Source organism: Diabrotica virgifera, chromosome 3, assembly GCF_917563875.1.
Source record: "Diabrotica virgifera virgifera chromosome 3, PGI_DIABVI_V3a".
In the NCBI taxonomy this organism is placed as follows: Eukaryota; Metazoa; Arthropoda; class Insecta; order Coleoptera; family Chrysomelidae; genus Diabrotica; species Diabrotica virgifera.
Genome location: NC_065445.1, coordinates 155,129,261 through 155,153,688, shown reverse-complemented (window position 1 = coordinate 155,153,688; position 24,428 = coordinate 155,129,261). Strand labels below are relative to the sequence as shown.

General features: G+C 32.5%; 1 protein-coding gene across 1 annotated transcript in view; it reads left to right on the top strand.

The window, feature by feature from the left end:
• The window catches only part of LOC126881364 (alpha-aspartyl dipeptidase), a 130,021-nt gene extending 108,265 nt beyond the window's left edge, over window positions 1-21,756 (top strand). The window contains exons 5-6 of the mRNA XM_050645606.1: window positions 20,332-20,617; window positions 21,564-21,756. Of these exons, the coding sequence (XP_050501563.1) occupies window positions 20,332-20,617; window positions 21,564-21,627 (350 nt within the window). The 3' untranslated portion in view covers window positions 21,628-21,756. The remainder of the gene's footprint in view (window positions 1-20,331; window positions 20,618-21,563) is intronic.
• The last annotated feature ends 2,672 nt before the right edge of the window (window positions 21,757-24,428 follow it).

Sequence of the window (24,428 nt, the reverse complement as noted above, 5' to 3'; positions counted from 1 at the left end):
AATATGAATATTTTAAACGATGTAATATGCAGTTTAATCGAGACGCCTTTTTCAAGGCGCCAAAATCAAGAAACATCAGAAATTATTTCAATGGGCCGGCCTTTACCAAATTTAACAATTTTATCCACAGATAAGACAAAAGACAATCGACCATTTTCGAGATCGTTTAAAACAATATGGTATGAAAATCATAAATGGCTAAGCGGAAGTTATTTTAAAAATTCACTTTTCTGTTGGCCTTGTCTGTTGCTCTCAAATTTGAAGCAAAATGTTTGGATGAGTCAGGGATATTCAGATTTGAAAAATGTATCAGCTAGTGTAAAAAAACATGAATCTTCGAAAGAACATTTAAACAATTGCTTAGGTTTAAAACGGTTAGAAAAAAATAAACAATCTATTGACAGTGCTTTAGCTGGACATATTTCTCTATCTAATATGTATAATAATATCTAAGATATATAATGAAGAAGTTGAAAAAGATTGAAGAAGTTGAAGAAATTGATGTTACAATTCTGTTAGCAAAACAAGAACTTGCATTTCGCGGTCGTGATGAGAGCCATAATTCTTCAAACATGGGTAATTTTAAAGAAATTTTTAATTTAGTAGTTAAACGCGATCAGGAAATCCAGGATCATGTTAAAAAATAAAAGGGGTGTTCACGGGTTTGTCAAAAACAATACAAAATGATTTAATAGATTGTCTTGCCGATTACGTAAAAAATGAAATTTCAACAGAAATTAATGAAAGTCAATTTTTTTCTATACTAGCGGACGATACTACTGATATAACCGAAAAATCACAGTGTACTTTAACAATCCGTTTTGTTAACAAAGTTGGTCAGGTAACAGAAAGATTTTTAGGGTTTTTTGATGTTAGCGAGAATAGATCTGCAGACGCTCTATATAGTTTAATTTCAAACGTGCTTGAGTCATATGATTACAAAAATAAATTAATTGCTCAATTTTACGATGGTGCAAGTGTAATGGCTGGCTCTTTAAAAGGATTACAATCAAAAATTAAAGTAGATGCTCCAAAAGCAATTTTTAAACATTATTGCGCTCATAAATTACATTTAGTATTGCAAGACGGCTCAAAATGTAGTACAAATTGTAGGATATTTTTTGTCGCCTACCCGAAGTATATGTGTAGCCTACCCGCATACTGAGGTCACGAGCCGCCACTGATATACAATAGAATTATAAAACTTCATAGAATGTACGTGACAAATGTCCAAATTCAAATAAATTTATTATGGTTGATATAACCTTACCCCATTGTAAGTAGTTATATTGCTAAAATCTTGTATTTACTAGGTTACGTGAAATGTTTTTCAACAGTTTAAAGTGGTATAAAATTATTTTAGTAGGTATTACTCAAAACAGATTCAACTCGTAGAAACATATTGTTTAGATTATATTGTCAGTTGGGGAAAGGTAAAAATTTGGCAAATTTTTATATTTTAACAATTTTATATTTTTCGTTTTGGGCCCTGCGAGGGCTGCGAGGCCCCTTTTGGGGTCGAGGCCCCTAGGCAACTGCCTAGGGGCCACTGCCTACATTCAGTTCATTAACCTCGTCGTTTCTCCTGATTCTCCATGTGCCGTCTTCCTCTTGCACCGGGCCATATACTTTTCTCAGTATCTTTCTCTCGAATGTCCTGAGTTGGGCTTCATCTTTTTTCGTCATTACCCAGGTTTCACAACCATAGGTTACTTACAGGTCGAATCAAAGTTCTGTAGATAGTCATTTTGGTTCTCTTGTCTAATAATTTCGATGTCATCAATTTTTTATTAGCATTTATATGCTTTATAGACTTCGAAAAAGCATTTGATAGAGTCAGATACGACCACGTTGGCAAGATGTCTATAATAGTTTATAGAAATAAGTCTAAAAGAAGTTTATAGAAATATAAATTTGTAAAGAGCAACACTCAACAACCGACGCTATCGAAAATATTCTAAAACTAAAATGGAGATGGACTGTGCTAGAACATAATATATGAATAAGCAACAAAGAGATTGAATGTTGGAGAAGATATACTGTAGAAAATCAAGAGGTCGAGGGCACATGAGATGGAACCATGATATTAAGCAAACTTGGTGTCCAATGTAGGAAAAACAAACGGAATACATTAATACCTGGATACGAATGGGAGTTACTTGTATTCATAATCTTCTTCTTCAAGTGCCATCCCCGCGACGGAAGTCGGCAATCATCATAGCTATTCGGACTTTGGAGACGGCTGCTCTGAAAAGTAAATTTGATGTACATCCGTACCATTCTCTCAGGTTGTGCAGTCACGATATTATGCGTCTCCCTATGCTTCTTTTTCCTTGAATCTTTCCCTGCATAATGAATTGGAGCAAGTTGTATCTCTCTCCACGTTTAATATGTCTGAGATATTCCAATTTTCTGGTTTTGATTGTATTTAAGACTTCCATTTCTTTATTCATCTTTCTCAGAATCTCTTATTTGTGACGTGCTTTGGCCATGATATTTTCAGAATTCTTCTATATACTCAGAACTCTAATGATTCCAGTTTTTTAATTGATGCCGCATTCAAGGTCCAAGCTTCCATTTCGTAAAACAGAGTTGAGAAAACGTAGGACCTAGCCAGCCTTACTCGTACCTCTTAGGATTCATAATATGAGTAGATAATTAGCTATAAATACATAAATGTAGATAAAAGAATTTTCAACATCCAATCTCCACAGTCTTATTCGTACCTTCGAATCGATCGCAGGCTATCGTTTACAAAGAGAACCGGATTCATCAATTTTTGTTGAATTATTAAAAACTCGTTAAAAATTTAATACTCGATAAAGATATAATTTTATAGTCCAGTGAATTTTTAAATAAACAAATTAAATTGGTTCCCCCATTATGGGGGAACAAAGTTCATTAGGGACGTCCTCTCAGACGAAAGACATAGTGACTAGTGAAGATAGTTTAATGGAAAATAATAGTTTTGAACCTAGTGCTACTTTGCCGATAGAAAAACAAAAGGATATTAAATATTTCAACTTGATCTCAGATAAGTACAATTTAGATAATATTTGGGTTTATATTGAAAAAATTGGGAATGAAACTGGTCTTTCTAGATTGCATCCTATGGCGATAGGTCACCTACTATTTAAGACCCTGAAACTTACACATATTAAAGAGATAAAAAGCATTGGCCGTAATCGTATAAAAGTTTTGCTGTCATCACGTTTAGAAGCTAATAATCTTGTCAAAAATAAATTATTAGACGCTCAAAATTTAAGAGCTTACATTCCAAATCACTTGTTGGAAGTTAAAGGGCTTATAAGGGATGTAGACACCCAATTTGACATTAATTATCTCATGGAAAACATTGAATCTACTTCCAAAGTTTTAAATATTTATAGAACAAAGCGTAGAATCCAAAAAGAGGAAACAATTGAATACGTAGATAAAAAAACTATAGTTGTCACCTTTGAGGGTAATATTCTACCCAACTGTATAGGTTTTAATAGTTTATTTTCCGGTAGAACAATTTATTGGTAGGGTCGTTCAATGCTATCGATGTTTGAAATTTGGTCATGTGTCAAAGCAATGTAAAAGTTCCCAGGAATGTTGTATTCAATGTGGGCAAACTAAGACTACTGATCATACTTGCGATAAAGCTATGTATTGTATACATTGTAAAAGTAATGAGCATGTTACAATATCAAAAAAGTGTCTCTTTTATGAAAAACAAAAAAAGATTAAAAGTATAATGATCGAACAAAAGACTACTTTTTTAGAGGCAAAACATTTGTGTGAACAATCATTTTTTGGTATTATGAGTCAAAATTACTTTTCTTTGCTTGAAAATAATAAACAAGAATTTCCTTCGCTTCCAAAAATTAATAAAAATTCTGTCTCCACTCAGCTAGGCCCACAGACCAATAAAGCGCGCCCTCTAATATCTTCTCAATTGAACAATAATTCACATGCATCTGTAGGAAAGAAAAGGAAACCAAACTCTCCTATCATACAATCTCCTATTCATAAACCTATCTTTCCCTTTACATTTGGACCTGCCCAGCCTTTACCGGCTAATCCACATAAACCCAATTATAACAAAGTTGAAAATAAAAATCAATTGACAAAAACTATAACAAATTTTATAATGAACCTCTTGGAACATATTCGTTCAATTGAAGATATAAAAACGTTAGACGATAAGACTATAATTAATGAATTAGAACAGGTTTTAAATACTGTAAACAATAATAGCTTCTAATGGCTGTACAAGATATTTTAAAAATTGGTCAATGGAATGCTAGATCTATTATGTCAAACAAAACAGTTTAATGCAATACGTAAACAATAAACAAATTGATATTTTACTAATTAGCGAAACATGGTTTAAAAAAGATTCTCATTACAGTTTTAATGGTTATAACCTAATAAGAAGAGATAAGAAGGAAGACCGGTTTGGTGGCGTTGCGATTCTTATCCGTAACACAGTAACCTTCAGTGAACTAAAACTAAATTATAACTTTAATTCTGATATTGAAGTTTGTGGCATCAAAACAAAATTTAAAAATATTGAACTCAATATATTATCTATATACAAACCTCCTAAATGTAAAAGTACAGTATGTGATTGGGCAAATATATTTTCACAGGTCACTGGTTCAGTAGTTATAGGTGGAGATTTCAATGCGCATAATACGATTTGGGGATCTAATTATAATGATGCAACTGGAATACAACTTATTAAAACTGCAGATGACTTAAATTTTACAGTAATTAATAATGGAGAACCTACCATTTTAACTAAACCAGATCAAAATAAATCAGCTATTGATGTTACTTTCGTTACAGCTGATCTAGTCAATAAAATTAATTGGTCTATACATACAGACACCTTGGGATCGAATCATTTTATGATCTATATGGAAATTACCGACATTCATTTACCTGAAGAAATTATTCCTAAAAGTAAATGGAATACAAGAAAGGCTAATTGGTCCATGTACGAAATTTCAGCAGAGCAATTTTTCAATAACTAGTACCAAATGGAAAATACGTCGGACAAATATAATTTTTTTATTGATTGTATAAATTATGCAGCTCAACTATCAATTCCACAATATAAAGCTTATAAAAACAAAATCAGAAATTCTCCGCCGTGGTGGAATACAAATTGTGATAACATTATCAAGGAAAGAAAAGAAGCACTTTCAAATTATAAGCAAAACCGTAACTTTGAAAATTACTTAAAATGCCAAGAGAGCATGGCTAAAAGTAAAAAAAAATTAAAGGAAATAGCTATAGAAAGTTGGAAAAACTTTGTCTCAAACTTAAACAAAAACACTCCTTCCTCAGCATTATGGAATCAAGCTAGAAAAATCAATAGAAAACCAATTACTAATCGAACATGTCTTAATGATACGTTAGTCGACGAAATTTTTGATCAAGTTGCTCCTCCATCAGTCCAATTACTAAAAAGCTACAGCTATGCTTCAAATGAACAAAACCATTTTTTGCTAGAACCGTTCAACATTACAGAATTAGAATATGCTCTTAAAAATCGGAATAACACAAGTCCAGGTTTGGATAATATTAAATATCCCATGATACAACACCTTCCAAAAATAGCTAAACTCTTGCTGTTGGAAATATTCAATGAGATGGTCAAAAATGGGAGTTTAGTTCCTCAATTTCAAGATGTCATTATAATACCAATACTGAAACCAGGTAAAAATCTCAACGTGGCACAATCATATAGACCTATATCTCTTATGTCATGCCTTCTTAAAACAGTCGAACGAATGATAAAACAGAGATTGGAATGGTGGTTAGAAAAAAAGAAATTACTTCCCAACCTTCAATTTGGGTACATAAAAGGAAGAAGTACTTTAGACGCCCTTTCAACATTAGTGGTAGATATACAAAACACATTTACAGACAACAATTATTTACCTGCAATATGTATGGACATAGAGGGTGCATATGATAGAGTCTGTCTGGATATTTTAGTTGAAAAATTAGTCAAAAATTTCCAAATACCAGCCCAACTAGCAGGAACAATATATAATTTTTACTCATGTAGAAAGATATATCTCAGAGCACATAACAGTAGTCTGATAGGTCCACGATACAATAACTTGGGGCTGCCCCAAGGATCAGTATTGAGCCCTTTGTTGTTTAATTTGTACACTGCTGATCTACATAATAGCCAAATTGAAAACTGCACTTTGAAGATTATACAATATGCTGACGATTTTCTTGTATACTCGTTTTCAAAAAAATATGATAATTGTATACAAACATTAGATAAAATGCACAACTTGTCAAACAATTGGTTCCAACAAAATGGATTTGAAATTTCCACAAACAAATCTAGTGTTTGCATTTTCACACGACACAACTTACCAAATATTGATAAATTACAATTAAGCAATCATGAGTATAGTTTCCAAACTTCTATCAAATATTTGGGGATGATACTTGACCGAAAACTAACATGGAAATCACATATTGAGTTTATGCTAAACAAATGTAATCAAGGAATAAATTTTTTAAAAGCAATTTCAAAAACGTGGTGGGGAGCAGATGTTGAAACATCATTACTTTTCTACAAAGCTTATATACGATCAATCATAGATTATGGTTGTGTACTCTATGGCTCTGCATCTGATCGGGCCCTAAGCAGAATCGACGTAACACAAAATACAGTTCTGAGGATTTGTTTAGGTGCTATGAAATCAACTCCAATTAATGCGTTTCATGTCGAAGCTTTAGAGATGCCACTGAAATATAGAAGAGAATATCTAAGTAAAAAATTTATTATGAAATTACAACATAAAGATCCTTCCCTTCATTTAAAAATAAGCAAATTGGATGAAGCTGATCTGACGAATAAATATTGGAAACACAAGAATTCACCTCCACTTTGTGAAGCTTTTCGCAGTATGTCAAACTTTGAAGTTACTTCAAATCCAGACGAAATCTTAGACTTTGAAGATTTTTCTTCATTATTACATTTGGTAAAAGTAATTAAGCCAAGTTATCATGAAAATGCAGCTATCAGTCATAACATCTTAAGAAGTATCTTGGACGTTTTTTCGGAGTCTCTAATTATCTACACAGATGCGTCGAAGTCAACGTTTGGCACTGGATGTGCCTTTTATGTCCCATCAAACAATGCAGAAAAAATGTATAAAATAAATAATGCTTTCTCAATATTCAGCGCTGAAGCAATTGCAATTTATGAAGCTTTATTATATTTTATGAATACAGAAAGTAAGTCTACAGTAATTGTTTCTGACTCACTTTCCGTACTGACAGCTATTCAGACAATAATATTTCCAAGTCATAATTTAAACAACTATATCTTCCAAATTAAAAAAATACTTTATGAAATCTATAAAAAACGAAGAGAAGTGCATTTCCTATGGGTTAAAGCACACATAGGTATCACCTGTAATGAACATGTTGATTCATTAGCAAAAAAAGCCATCACACATGGATCGTTAACCGGACATAAACCTTCTAATCCAGATATATGTGCAATTGTTAAAAATGAAGTTAACCAACAATGGAGACGTACATGGAACGAATCTAGCAAACATAGTTCCTCTCAATACGCGATGATTCAACCTAAAGTGCCTACTGAGTACTGGTTTAAAAATTATTCCGTTCCCCGCAGATATATTACTTCCATTATTAGAATAAAATTTGGGCACGCCTGTTATCCTTTTCATTTGGCGAAAATTAACATTTTATCTTCAAATCTATGTTTAGACTGTCAAAAAGAGGGAGACTTAAATCATATATTTTTTGAGTGCTCAAAGTATACTCAACAAACTAATAAACTAATTGAAAATTTATTAAAATATAATATATTTCCACCTTATAATTTATGTTACCTACTTTCTCTAAATAGGAAAACAATATATGACTGTTTAATCGAATTTATTTGTAAAAGTAAAATCAACCTTTAAGCATTATCCACAAATGATTATTTACCTTTGTTTTATCCCATATGTATTTACCTCCTATCCGCGACCTAGTCTAGTTATGTCTAAACGAAATGTCTTGAAGGGTCCCTAGACGAGAAGAAGCAAGTGACCCTGTCTTATTCCTACCTTAACTCCTGAATGTAATAATTGTAATATTAACAACCACCTTTACGGTAACGTTTCCTTATCTTTCTTATTCTTGTTTTGTTTTATATTTTTGAAATGTATGTAGATTTTGAAATATACTTGTTGTGACTGGCTGAGTGGCGACAGCCCATGCCAAAAAAAAAACATTCAATCTTCACTCGAAATTAATTTACATAATACCTATTGAAACTTAATATGAAGTTTCTACTATTAATACTATTATGTTCTGTATTTTCTCCTTGTTATGAGATTGACAAGCATCTTATTAATTAGATTAATTAATTAATTATTTTGGAGAACCGGCAACGGTGTAGAGCCAAGAGAAGGTTATTGCAATACCACCTACTATTTTACCGAATTTTGGATGTATGTAGTAGTGGAAATGAAATATCAGTTTCCAATATAAAGTATATATAGGGTGAGGCAGATAACTGGCCTATTAGAAATATCTCGAGAACTAAAGGCAACAGAATCATGAAAATTGGAATAAAGGGGTTCTGAAGGATGATCTATTAAATGAAAATATTTTCATCTCTTTGCAACTTCCGGTTATACCGGAAGTTGCTTATAACTTCGTTTTTTTAAATGGGATACCCTGTATATTTTTACATTTTTGGATTCTCTTCGATGTCTTCTTTCTTAAAATATGAGGTTTTGTAATATTATACAGGGTATTTTAAAAGATAATTACGTTTTTTTATTAATTTCGTAGCAAAATTAACACCCTGTAGAATTGTAGTAGTTTGACATCTAAAACTCTACTTACGTTTAAATGATTTTTAATATACTCTACTATTGTTAAGAATCATTAGTATAGCTAAATTTTTAATTTTAGTATACAGGGTTGGTCGAAACTCGGAATGAGTATTTTATGAGTTTTCTTAAATGGAACACCCTGTATTTTTGTATTGTAGTGAAATGATATTTTATAGTACTTTTTTATTTCTTAAGCATTCCCTATACCTAACTGCTTTAATTTGTGAGTTATTGGTGATTCAAGCTAAACATTAATTGCAACAAAACATACGTAAAATTTTATTGGGCTGGCCGTGAAAATACTCAATCCCAAATAATTTTTCAGAAATAAATACATATTAATCCAGACTGGTCCTTAAAATTACCAATAATGGTTTAGCTATCGAAATACCTACTTAGTTAAGATTGTTGGTGCGATTAACAATTAAGCACAAATTAAAGCAGTTAGGTATAGGGAATGCTTAAGAAATAAAAAAGTACCATAAAATATCATTTCATTACAATACTAAAATACAGGGTGTTCCATTTAAGAAAACTCAGAAAATACTCATTCCGAGTTTCGACCAACCCTGTATACTAAAATTAAAAATTTAGCTGTACTAATGAATCTTAACAATATTAGAGTATATTAAAAATCATTTTAACGTAAGTAGAGTTTTAGATGTCAAACTACTACAATTCTACAGGGTGTTAATTTTGCTACGAAATTAATAAAAAACGTAATTATCTTTTAAAATACCCTGTATAATATTACAAAACCTCATATTTTAAGAAAGAAGACATCGAAGAGAATCCAAAAATGTAAAAATATACAGGGTGTCCCATTTAAAAAAAAAACGAAGTTATAAGCAACTTCCGGTGTAACCGGAAGTTGCAAAGAGATGACAATATTTTCATTTAATAGATCATCCTTCAAAACCCCTTTATTCCAATTTTCATGATTCTGTTGCCTTTAGTTCTTAAGATATTTCTAATAGGCCCTTTATTTGCCTCACCCTGTATAAAAGTGCAAGTGCATACTGACGATATAAGTGAAAAAATAAACAAAAATAACTAAATATGTAAGTGTGAAATTAAGAGTGTATAAACAAACAAACACAAAAAACGGGCATAGGAAGTGAACGAGTTTCAACAACCAGCTGGGAGACGGGTCACGCTCCACGTCACGGCGACGTTGCCAGATTGTAGTAAAAGTCGCGGAAAAGGGAAAACTATAAAAATTAAAATACTTAGCGAAGAAAAATAAAATAAAATACTTAGTTTGAGGACTCAAAGAGGAACCTAGCTTTTGAAGAGTCGATCTGGGCGAAGTTCCTATCGTTAAGATACCAACTAAGATACCGTGAAATAAACAAGAACATGGCGGAAGGCGATAATAAAATAAGACAAAGCGAAACAAACAAGAACATGGAGGGCAGCGACGACTGTTCGGGCGATAGCAAAAGGAAAAGAGATCCGGATGATGCGACTTAAAGATCAAAAAATAGAAAACTTTCACAAACACCATCTAAAACAAACAGTAAAGAACAAAAACTAGATCTGTTAATAGAGATGGTGTCGGAGCTCAAAAAGCAGAGTGACAAAACCAGTGAAGATATAAAACTAATAAGAGAAGAAAATAAGATATTGAGACAGGAAAATCAAAAACTAAAAGAAGAAAATAAAGATATTAAAGAGAAGCTAGATGAAACAAATGATAGAATTGAATGGCTAGAGAGAGAGAGAAAAGGAAAAATAATATAGTGATGTCAGGAATTGAAATTGAGACAGTAAATAAAACAGAACTCAAGCAATTCGTGGAGAATATGATAAGAAACACTCTACAGATAAATATTAATGTAAAAACAGCTCATAAAATAGGAAGAAAAGTATGCTTAATTAAAAGAACTGCAGCAGGAAAAGGTCTACATAAATCATGACATGACAACAAAAGAGCGTGAGAAGAACAAGCAAATAAGAAAAATGGCAAAAGAAGAAGAATTAAAAGGAAATAAGGTGAAAATTGGGTACAATATAATAACTATAATAATAATAATATCGTATGGCATTTTTGCCGGGGAGATCCTTTCGGATAGTTCCAGCGCCAATTACATCTTTAACCCTGTTTCAAGTAACTAGTGTCGATGTACACTAGTCCAGGGGGACCGACGGCTTAACGTACTCTCCGAGGCACGGTGAGACGGCTCGTGTCATTATTGGAAATGAAAATGGTTTGTCTTTGGCAGGGATCGAACCCACGTCTGCTGGCGTATGAGGCCAGCGTTTATGCCATACTCCACGGCCGCTCATAATAATAACTATAAATGGCGAGATTTGGAAATGGAATAAGACTATGAAAAAACTAGAAGTAATAAATCCAAAAAACGAATAGCAGAAATTGAAGGCGACATGAAAACAAACACAACGAACCTGGCAAATAAAATGGACACGAATAAAAATATATATGAAGCTACAAATATAACGAGGAACAACAATGGTGAGATATATAAAAATACGGAACATAAGAAAAATGAAAAGGAAATCATAAAAATGGCTACATGGAACGTGCGAGGTATTAACGGTAAGGAAGAGGAAATAATTGAAGAGATGAAACTACAAAATATAGACTACTTGGGAGTAACTGAAATAAAAAAGAAGGGTAGAGGAATAGTAGATCTAAATGAGGATTACCGCTTATATTGGTCAGGAGTGGACTTAAAAGAATGGGGTGCGGGAGGTGTAGGCCTAATAGTAAGAACAGAAAAAACAAATAACATAATAGGTGAAAGATATATAAACGAAAGATTATTGGTAGTAGAAGTAAAACTAGAAAATACAAATAAAACCAGCATAATCGTAGCATATGGGCCAAATGATAATGCCAAAAAAGAGGAAAAAGATGAATTCTTTGAAATATTACAAGCAGAGATGGATAACGAAGGAGAAAACATTATATTAATGGGAGACCTAAATGATAGAGTGGGAAGAGACAATAAAGGGATTGAACGATACCTAGGGCAACATGGAGAAGAAATGAAAAATGATAACGGAAACAGAATCATAGACCTATGTATAGCAAATGATATGATTATAACGAATTCAAAATTTATGCACAAAGACATACACAAATATATTAGAGAAATCCCATCGAGAAAATAAAAATCCATAATAGACTATTTCCTAATAAAAAGAAAAGACCTAAAGATGATAAAATACGTAAAGGTAAAAAGAGAGGCTGAAATATGCAGTGACCATTACTTGCTTATAATGGAACTAAGGGTGCACACACATAACAAAACAGAAAAAAGAAAGAAGATAACTAAAGAAAAAATAAAAAGCTACAAATTAAGAGAAATAGATAGTAAAAAGGAATACCAGAAGAAGTTAACTAAACAGTTCGAGACTATAAAGGCAATTAACACAGGAATAGAAAATAAATGGAAGCAATTTAAGGAAATCATATTAGAAACAGCAAAAGAAGTATGCGGAACAACTAAAATTACAAACATATTATATTCAAAGAAAAGTAAATGGTGGACAGCAGAAATACAACGTAAAGTGAAAGAAAAGAAAAAAGTATGGAAAAAGTATCTAAAAACCAAATCGGAGGACGATTACGAAAAATACAAAATGGCCAGTAACAACATTAAACAAGAAATTAAAACGGCAAAAAAGAAGTCTTGGGAAGATTTTGGACACAAAATGAATGAAAACTATTTTAATAACCAGAAATTGTTCTATGGTACATTGAAACAGCTAAGACAAAAGAAAACACATAGATTAAGAAATATAAGAGATAAAGAAAGGAAATATATTAACTACAGAAAGAGAAATAAGGCAAAGATGGAAGCAGTACTTTGAAGAACGAACAGAATGGAAACAATATCAACAAGAAAGAGAGGAAGACATGATCGAAAATACAGAGGAAATGCAACAAATAACAAAAGAGGAAATTGCGGAAGCCATTGACAAATTAAAATTGGGAAAATCTCCAGGCCAAGATGAAATCACAGCTGAAATGTTAAAGTACATGAGTGAAAATTCAAAAGGAAAATTCCGAGAAATACTAAATGAAATAATCACAGCAAAGGAAATACCATCTGATTGGAAAACAGATATAATAGTACCACTGTTTAAGAATGGAGACGCAAGAAATTGCGAAAATTATAGGGGTATTACAGTGACAAGCGTTCCTGCCAAAATATTCAATAGAATAATTGAAAAAAGGCTAAGGGAAAAACTAGAAATAAAATTAGAAGAATCTCAGCATGGCTTCAGAAAAGGAAGGAGTACCCAAGATCTGATTTTCATATTGAGACAAATAGGAGAAAAGCTATTGATGAAAAGCAAAGAGATACATATAGGCTTTATTGATTTGAAAAAAGCTTTTGATAGAATAAAAAGGGCAGATATATGGAAATGTTTAAAGAAAAATGGAATAGAAAAGGATATGATAGAAATAATTAAAGCCTTATATAAAAATAATAAAATAAAAATAAGGACTCACAATCAAGAATCTGATGAATTCCAGGCAAAGATCGGACTAAAACAATGCTGCGTACTAAGTCCATTACTTTTCTCAATGGTACTAGATGACGCAATAAAGCAATGCAAGGAGAAATATAAAGACATGATATTGGAAAAATGGAAAATGAACAATGTACAAATACAAGAATTACTATTTGCAGATGATATGGTACTGTTAGCTGACACGGAAGAGAAACTGCAACAAATAATAAACACTTATATAAAAGAACTAAGAAAAATTAACATGGAAATAAACACCGATAAAAGTAAAACAATGGTTATGGCAACTACAAAAAAGTGATAAAAATTAAGGTAGAAGGACAAGTGTTGGAACAAGTAAACAGCTACAACTACTTAGGTACAATTATTGAAGAAGATGGTAAAATAGACAAAGAAATAAACAATAAAATAGGAAAAGCAGGGACAATCTATAATACATTAATACATTAAGAAATACGTTCTTTGGAAAGAAAGAGGTACCCAAAGAAGTCAAAACACAAGTGTACCAAAAAGTGGTTCGACCATCAATCGTCTATGGGAGTGAGTCGTGGACGCTAACAAAGAACAACAAAAGAAAAATCAAAGCTACAGAGATGAGATTCTTGAGAAAAATAGAAGGGGTCACACGAAGAGACAAAATAAGAAACGACACAATAACTCAAGCTCTAAAGATAAAACCCATAGAGACAATTATAGGGGAACGACAGTTAGGATGGTTGGGCCACATCCATAGACTAAACGACACAAGAATAACGAAAAAAGTATATGAAGTCAGAGTACAAGGGAAAAATAAAGTAGGTCGCCCAAGAATGAGATGGGAAGAACAAGTTAGACAAGAAGTAGAGAAGAGAGGACTGAAATGGAGTATGGCAAAACAATTAGCTCAAAATAGAACAGCATGGAAAGAAGTATCAAAGAAGCACCACAAGATTAAAACATATGGACAGAAAGATGGGTCAAATAAGTAATTTATATTCATTAAAATTGTATTGTTAAAATAAGTATTGTATAATTATTATTAAAATGTATTGAAATGTAGATATTGAACTAGTTGTAAACAGCCCAACACCGAAAGGTACGAATGGGCTTAACTGATTAAATAAAAATAAATAAATAAATAAATAAATTATTTTAATTGCTACTCACGAAACAAAACCAAAATTTAATAAAATTTTTCAATAAAAAATATTCTTAGGGTTAATTCATTGTCTGTATTACGTTTATTTTGTGCCTTCTAGTAGTTGTCGTTGCTTGCTTTATCCAGGATAAAACAGGGAAAATAAATATACTCAACAACTCATATAAATTTTACAACTACTATTTATTTATATACTATACCATAAATATAAAAATTCATGCTAAACTTTATTCTGTCGTAATATTTCTTATCTAATAAAAAAACCTTTAATTCTATTATCTCCTTTTTTTGAGCCAAAATTCATTCAACTGAATCGGTAGACTGTTCTTATTATTATAAAAAAGAAACACAATTTAGTTTCCACTTATATCTTCTATATCTTCTATATATTTATGAATGAATAATTCATGTTGTAATACTATTAAGTTGACAAAAACAAATATGGTGTGTAATACAAAACTCTCTTTTTTCACAAATAATCTGACTATAACCTTTGTGTACGTCCTTATTTCTTCTGCTGGATTGTGTTGTCCTCAGTTCTCCCACAACGTGCTCCTCGGATTCTGCAAACTGCCCTGCTCCTTCAAACTGTTTCTAAAAACAGCACTCGTTCGAATTCTCTCCTCAAATTAAAATCTCTGACTCGATAAAAACAATATCAATTTTTAGAATTCCAAGATTTTTTTCCTCAGCTCGGTATCTCGTGCAAAGTTCTATACGTATACGGCTACTCTACTAAAAATACTACTTTCAAACTGAACTGATTTCTTTCGATGGTAATTACACAATGAATCCCTTTTTCTCTCATCAATTTGAAACTCACCACTCTATTCTTCTTCCATCGGTCTCCTAGCATTCTCCACACATCATATCCCTACTTTTTTTCTTAAGAACAAATAGTATTGTATACAAAATTTCTTTCTGGTCAATTTCCAGGATATATTAAAATTATTTTTGAAGTGAAAACTTCTTTAGGGACGTTGTGCACTTTTTGGATAGGGGAAAAATCATTGAATTCGCGACCGTCATCGCGACCGTCATCACGACCGTCATTGCGACCGTCATCGCTTATGCTATATATTATGTGTATGTATATATTAATTGTGTAGAGGTATTTAAATTTAAAATAAATGTAAAACATATTTTAAGATGGGGAAAAAGGATCCGTCATCTCTTCGTCTAAATAAATTTTGTAGGTATATACATTATGTGTATGTATATAATATAGGTATACTATACAGTGCTAGTCAAAAGTCCGTACCCCCCCTCGTATCTTTTGAACGGTTATACCTATAATAGTGAAATTTGTAGGGAGGAAATAAACGGACGTAAGCTTCTTAACTAGTCATGACAGATGACGTAATAGTGACAGATGACTTTACAGCGCCACTGTGACAGATAATTTTAAATGGGACCTTATGGCAAGTGATACCTCGTTTGAAAGGTATTGAAAATACCTATTCATTTATACTAATTTTGTTTGAGTTTAAGCTAATTTTGATGAAAAAATGAAATAAATATAAAATTGTAGTTTCGCATTTAATTAATAAAAATTCAAAATTCTGCCTATGATTACTTGTCAAAAGGGTTGAAGTTTACGTAAAAACTACTAGAAAATTGAAAAACGTCAAATTTTTTGACAAAGAAACCATAGGCGGACATTTGAATTTTTGTTAATTAAATGAGAAACTACAATATTATATTTATTTAATTTATTCACCAAAATAAAAATCCACCTACACCCAAAAAAATTAGTATGGCTGAATAGGTATTTTAAATACCTTTCAAACGAGGTATCACTTGCCATAAGGTCCCATTTAAAATTATCGGTCACAGTGGCTCTGTAACGTCATCTGTCACTATTACGTCACCTGTCATGACTAGTTAAGGAGCTTATGTCCGTTTGTTTCCTCCCTCCAAATTTCACTTTTGTACGTATAACCGTTCAAAAGATAAGAGGGGGGGTACGGACTTTTGACTAGCACTGTATAATATAAATTGTATAGAAGTATTTAAATTTAAAATAAATGTAAAACCTATTTTTGGATGGGGAAAATGGTTTATTTGGCGACCGTCATCGCGACCGTAATTTCTTCGGCGAAATAACTTTTGTACGTATACATATTATGTGTAGGGGAAACTGGGTAACAGTGAGACATGGGTAACAGTGAGACACTTGTAATATCTTCCCTCCTTTTCGCCACGTGGAGATATCATTACTTGTGCGTGCTTGCTGTATTCAAAGTTACTGATTTCTAACATGTTCGGCGGCCGTGCAGTTTCAGTTTAGGATTTACCGTGCTAAAGTGTGTTTGGTGGGCACCAAGTTAAATAATACAGGGAATTTGAGAATTTTTTATAAAAGCATGTTAATTATTAAGATTTTTCTAGTATTACTATGACATTGTGTGTAGATTAGTAAACATGACGCCACAGTTTGGTAATGCAAACTAAGTTTTATAATAACAAAAATAATATTTTTTAAATTTTATGGCAAATGGGTAACAGTGAGACGGGGTACATTGAGACATGTCTCACTGTTAGGCAGATAATATAAAAAATTACATTTTGTATTTTTTTTTCTAAAATTTGTAGTTAAGACAGTTTAAGACATTAAGATGATATTGCCAAGGACAGTTTGTTATGGTCATACTAAACGGCAAATTTTTTTTTTATTCGAGATAAATTTCAATTTATTAAATGTACCTACGTTAATTCCGATCACTTTTTTTTAATAAATAAATACTTTTTAACTTAAATTTGTTTTTTTTTCATATAATTAAATATTTTGTAAGCTAAATGTTTTTTTATGTTTTCTTTTCTATAAATATTATACTGTCTCACTGTTACCCATGCATGGGTAACACTGAGACAAATGACAACTTGACCTTATATGTCGAATACAAACTAAACAAACCGAGTTATTATCAAATTTGACTTTTTCTTGTATAATGAACATATGTGAGAGTACAATCCTGAAGAAATTTTGTTTATACATGTCATAGTAGTGGACTTATGGTTAAATGAAAAAAAAGTGTCTCACTGTTACCCAGTTTCCCCTATGTATATATAAATTGTATAGAAATATCTAAATTTAAAATAAATGTAAAACCTATTTTAAGAAGGGGAAAAAGGATTTACTTGGCGACCGTCATAGCGACCGTCATTTCTTCGGCGAAATAAATTTTGTACGTAGATTTATTATGTGTATGTGTATATACCTATGTAAATTGTGTAGGAGTATTTAAATTTAAAATAAATGTAAAATCTATTTTAGGATGGGGAGAAAGAATTGATTTCTCGACTGTCATCGCGACCGTTATCGCTTCGACGAAATAAATTTTGTACGTATATTATTATAATGTACGTATAATAATAGTAATATTGTTGAAGTGAAAACTTCTTTAAGGACGTTGTGCACTTTACAGGTGGGAAAAAAGCATTGAATTCGCAACCGTCATCGCTTCGGCAAAATACATTTTGTACGTATATGTATATTATTATGTGTATGTATATATAAATAGTGTAGAAGACATGCAACGCGTATATAATATTGGTATAACACCTATTTTTGGATGGGGATAAGAATTGATTTCGCGACCGTCATCGTTTATTTGAAATAAATTTTGTATGTATATATATTATCTTCTTCTTCAGCCTGTTTGCATCCACTCCTGGACAAAGGCCTCCCCATGAGTTATTCATTCTTCTCTGTTTTGTGCTATTTGGTGCCAGTTTCTCCCCATTTTTGTTTAGATGTCTTCTAGCCATAGTTTTTGTGGTCTTTCTCTACTACGACTGTGCTCGCGTGGTCTCCAATGTACAATGTTTCTCGTCCACGTTTCGATGTTTTGTGGTGCCACGTGTCCTACCCATGTCCGTTTCATTTGCATTTCAATTCTTCCAATTACTTATTCCACTTTCGTCCTGCTTCGCACGTCTTCATTTTGTATATGTTCCCTCAGAGATACCCCTAAAATAGCTCGTTTGATCGCCCTCTGTGTCGTTCTCAATCTATTGGCTGATACCTCTGTAAGTGTCATCGTCTCCATTCTGTAGGTCATAATTGGTAGAATACAACGGTTGAATACCATTTTCTTTAGATTTATTGGTATCTTTTTGTTCTTCAACACATCACTGAGTCTTGCTACTGCTGCCCAAGTCATTCGGATTCTTCTAGTTATTTCTGCCGTTTGATTTTGTTTGCCTAGTTTGATTGGGTGACCTAGGTATATATACTTTTCGACACTTTCGATATCACTTCCATCTAAGTCGATTGTGATATATTGATTGGTCATCACTTTTGTTTTATTTGTCTTTGTCCTCTGTCTAGCTTCTCTCTTCGTTCTTATTTTGCTTGTTGTTAGACCTTCTGATACATTTATTTGCATAGTTGCATTGTCGTATATGTATTTGAGGAGTATTCTATATCTACAATCAATCCTTGCGTTATTCATTCCTTCTAATACGGCCCAGATTTCTATGGAATCGAATGCCTTATTGTAATCCACAAATGCCAAATGAAGAGGTTCATTGTATTATTTGCACTTTTCGATAAGTGTCGTTATTGTCTGTAGGTGTTCTATGGTACTATGTCAACAGGCTGATAACTATCGAATTTATTTGATAGCCTGTTAGTAACTATTTTGGTAAGCATTCTGTACGGATGTGGCAACAGGCTTATTGGTTTGAAATTTTCGCGTTTGTGGTACCTACATATTAGGTGTATGAATATATAAATAGTATAGGACGCACGCAACGCGTGTATAATACTTATAGGTATAGAACTTCTTGTTGGATTGAGAAAAGGCATTGAATTCGCAACCGTCATCGCTACGGCGAGATATTAGTAATTTATATACTATAGGTTGAATTAAGTATGTACAAGTTCGAACGAAGTTATAATGGTTGGAGGAGGGATAGAGTGTGTACCCGAAGGAGCTTGCGAAGCAAGCGCATATGGGGCCACACGGTCCCTACACCAATCATTATAAGTGATTAGTGTTTAAAGTATTTTTGAAGTGCAAACTTATTTAACGATGTTGTGCACTTTCTTGATGGGGAAAAAGCATTGAGCGACCGTCATCGATTCGCCGAAATAAATTCTGTACGTTTATGTATTGCGTATGTATATATAAATAGTATAGGATGCACCCATTGGGTATATAATGTAGGTATATCACTTCTCTTTGGATGGGGAAAAAGCATTGAACTCGCGATCGTTATCGACACGGCAGATATTAGTAATTTATATACTATAGGTTGAGTTTCGTATAAGGTCGACCGAAGTTATAATGGTTGGAGGAGGGATAGAGTGTGTACCCGAAGGGGCTTGCTTCGTAAGAAGTTTTCACTTCTGTCGGCACTCCCACGAGTGCCCTAATTTTTTTTATTTACAATCTAGAAAAACCCTCTTTCCTAAACTAAACAAAATTGATCCGTTTCTTTCTGGGAAACCATTTAGAAACACTGTCTATTCAATGGCAATCAAACCGCGGTATACATTAACTTTCTAAATAACCGTTTGTAGTCCGTTGTAATCTGTTGAAATGTATAAATTGTTCGTAGAAACTTTACCACTAAAATTTTTCTCTTCCGCGAAACACTTCTTACGGCTAAATTATTTTATTTACAAAATTTGACCATATACAGGGCCATGAAAATTTACGGTCTCGTGGTCGTTGACATAAAATTAATTTTTTAAATTCTCCCCATAAAAATTATTTAACAATATTATATTATAATTATTTAATAATATTATCACAGATATATACATAATTTAATGTTTTTTTTTTATTTCTGTAGGTTCTAATGTGGCTACTACAAGCATACACACAACAAATGACATGCCTATTGTTTACCCTCCTACCTTTGAAGGCCTAGGGCTAGTACCATTCAATATAAACCCCCATTACATAGACGCAGATCCAAATTCTACACACAAGGGCGAAACTAGGGAAGACAGAATCAGACAGTACCAGGAAGAGGATCATTCTAAAACTGTGTTAGGTATTAGGGAAGGATGTATGTTAAACATTAGAGACAATACGCTCGCTGTGAAAGGAGTAAATGGAGGAAGATTGTTTGAAAAGTATGTCTTCTTATTATGAGTGATAGTTCTTATTATAAGTATAGCTCTGCAAGCAAACTAAGAGAGTCATTAATATTCAGTTCGGCGGGGTACTATTATATACAAGGGATCATTCCATAAAACAGGTAGATCCCTTGTTGATAGAATTTCACACCTTGAAGAATAGCACCCTGCTGGGCTAAATATTAATGACTCTCTTAGTTTACTTGCAGAACTTTAGTACCGTAAAGTGAGGCTACTTTGTGACACATATGCATGGTTACTTTGTGACAGTGGCTTCTAAAGTTAAACTTATTAACTTAGCCGTGCCATTAGAAATGCTGGAATAATTAAAATGTTTTATTTCAATAGTAGACTATGTGCACTATCTAGGGAACAATAACCAAAGTTCCTAGTGCAACTTCGCTCGTCATGCCACAGCTGATTTGATCATCGTCAAAACAGGTGATTTTAGGTTGGCGTGAAAACTTTGACTTTTGAAGAAAAATTTTTAGAAGATATTTCTACCAAAGTAAATTTATATTTTAACACAATATGTTACCTCCATTTAAAATTAAAATGTTGTTTGTAAAAAATGTACGGGTGTTTCTTTGTGCCACAGTTAGAATTCCATATAAATATCGCAGAAAAACTTACGTGTCACAAAGAAACCCCCACCCATGGGGCGACTTTGTGACAACTTTTTTTGACATTTTCTTGATTTCTATAACATATAGCGCATTCTAGTTGTCACTGAACATAGAGGAAAGATTGAGCTTTCAGGTGATATTTTTAAAATTATAATAAACCGAAAGTGTATGTATCATCACAAAACCTAAAAAAGTGTCACAAAGTAGCCTCACTTTACAGTAAACAAATAAATTACATTACTGAGCAGATACCTATATTAAAGTTTTCAATATGAAAAGGCTTTCCGTTTGCATCATGAGGATATTTTTTGTTTTAGGGGAAAAGAGCCACGAGAGGTTAATGTTGGATCATTTTTAAACTTTCTTTTGGAGAGCTCATGACGAGAAATTTTCTATAAATAAAACAGTTTTTGGACTTTTTATAAAACGAAGACTGAAGAATCGGGTTCAATAAATATGTTTTAAATTTTGGATGTATAATATTTTAAATAAATCTTTTCTTTGGAAGTACTAGGTTGTTCAATAAGTTTTGCGGTTCGATAAGAAAAACACAATTTTATAACTTGAAATACACTTTATTACTCAGTATAGTCTTCCTGAAGATCAACACACTCCCAGATAGCATGTAAACTTGTGGCAAGTTTGATTCTTCTTTGATTTTAAATTGCTGTGTCAAATATGACGAGGCAAGTTTGTGTCAAGTTTGTTGCAATATTGTTATGACAAAGGTGATGATTCAAGTTTGTAGCAACTTTGCTGCAAGCGTACAGTTGCAAAGCCACGTCACGCGTGCCATCTATGTGGTTGACTTTACACGTTCCCAGGCAACCAAGTGACGTCAATAACGTCGAGGGAACGTCAGTGTTTGGTTGAATATATACACGTGTTTGAACATTACGTCGTGTAAACATCTTTTGTAGGTGATTTTAAATACGTAAGATTATATGACGTTAAAATACCTTTAAAAACACGTTTTTATTTCAGATTCAGACCGCCTAAGTCTGACGTCACGAATTTGGGAGGAGCTTACTTGTCAAAAGTTACAATGTTCAGACCCGGCCCGAGGGCCGTGCGAGCCGTGCGCCCGCACAGGGCGCCAAGGGTGTGGGGCGAATTTTCCCCTCCCAAAAAAATTAAAAAGCGATAAATTATTTAAATTATGTCAATTTTTTAAGTCAATTATTCACTTATTTATGATGAATTAGTAATATTTCAGAAAGCCTTAGTAAGTTTTAATTTTATTATAGACAAAAAGACATAAAATTGTATGTGGTGGAATACTGCTGGTATTATTTATATGCCCATTTTGCCGATTCAAGCTCATAGAGGCAACCCAAATTACACGGCACAACGGACAAAGTAGTCGGTCAGCCGCTAGACAGAACTACCGCCAAGTACGTAGTTTTCATTTTAGCCTTGCCCACATAACAATGATGTTCGCATCATGTTCTAAGCATATCCTACCAACATTCGTCGAAGTATATCCTTTTTAGTATATGCGTAGTACAAGCATAGCATGTACCATAAAAAACATTCTAAATTTCATGTTCTTTGCATGTGCTTCAAAGAATATTCTTGCACCGAATATACTAAGCACATTCGTGTACGTAGTATCTCGGAATGTTCGTAAAAGTTTATTCTTAGAATATACCTTAATCGAATATTCTTAGTATATGCGTAAGTATATGCAAAAGTATATGCTTAACACATACTTGTATATACTTTTAAAATATCTTAAAAATAATATACTGTATGTACCTATAGGAAGAAGAATAATGTTAGCCTATATATTATCGACTTCGCGTTAAGAATAATTAATAAAATTTAGGTATTTTGGTAGGAACTATACTGAACTATCTAATTCATTTTTTAAACCGTTTTAATTGTATGGTAAAAAAGTTTAAAACTTAATTCTATTGAAGAAAAATGAGAAATTCTCGTTTCGTTTTCAATTGCAATGAATATACATACCATTTTGATTTGAGTTTATACCATAAGTATTTTTACCTATAATTTTCGGGAATCCGGAAACGGCCGTTCATTGTCATTGTGACCCTTGCATTGCATATTTTATACCTGCACAAGGGAAGGGGGTAGGTAACAAAAGGGCATAATATGAAAATAGTTTCCAGTACAGTTCTACAGTTAGGTATTTATGTCTACGCTGGGTTAGGCATTAGGCTGGGTTAGGCATTTATGTCTACGCTGTTAGGACGAATAAGCGAAGGCGAAGTATTTCTAGCTACAAGGACTTATTTTTAAGAACATAAAAAGCAGCTTGAAAATAATAAATTCATTTTGGTACTTCAATATTTCCTAAATACCTAGTAAGTAAAAGTATGTATAATGTATATAGATACCTATAAATTTTAGTAATTTACATACATATTATATATATTTGGCTATTATATAATATATAAGCAGCATTTTTATTTTGATGTGCACATAATAACTAAATATATTACTTATATTTTATATACACTTACCCATATAATGTTTATTATACATAGGTACCCTAACAACACACAACATTCCAGGAATGTACTACCAAAGTTCTATCAATATTTGAATGTCCTGGACATTTAGGGAACATTCGGTGAACATCTGTTTAAATTATTCCTGGAATGTTACCATAAGACATTCTGTGAACATACTACCAATGTTCTTATATTTTAAGTTGCGAAATAATACATACGTGTAACAGATACAACATTACTTATAACATACCAGACAAACTAAGTGACACTTTAGGCCTACAGTGCAATAATATGTCAAATTTAAAGAGTTTCCCAAGTTCAATTAATACAATATTATAAACATACAAATGTAATAAAAATTATTGTTCGCGAATATTCAATTTGGAATGCGATTTTGTTAATAAAAAAATACTTATAACTTATGCAAAACCCAAGAGAGGCATTTATATTTATTTCTTTTGCGTTCATTTTCAAATTCGCCGTGCATATATTTTTGTGCATGGCGCTTGAGGGGGCATCACGTGACTAAAAACGACCAACCAACGACCTCGCTTCGGCCATCTTGGCATCTTCATCTTGGTCACCTTGCTTTGCCGTGGATCGTTTGTAGTATTATTTGTGCTTTTTAAGAATATTTTTTTAATTCGGATACTTTTATAATAGCTTTAATAGTATTATTAACATAGTGAATAAAATGGTGTCCTG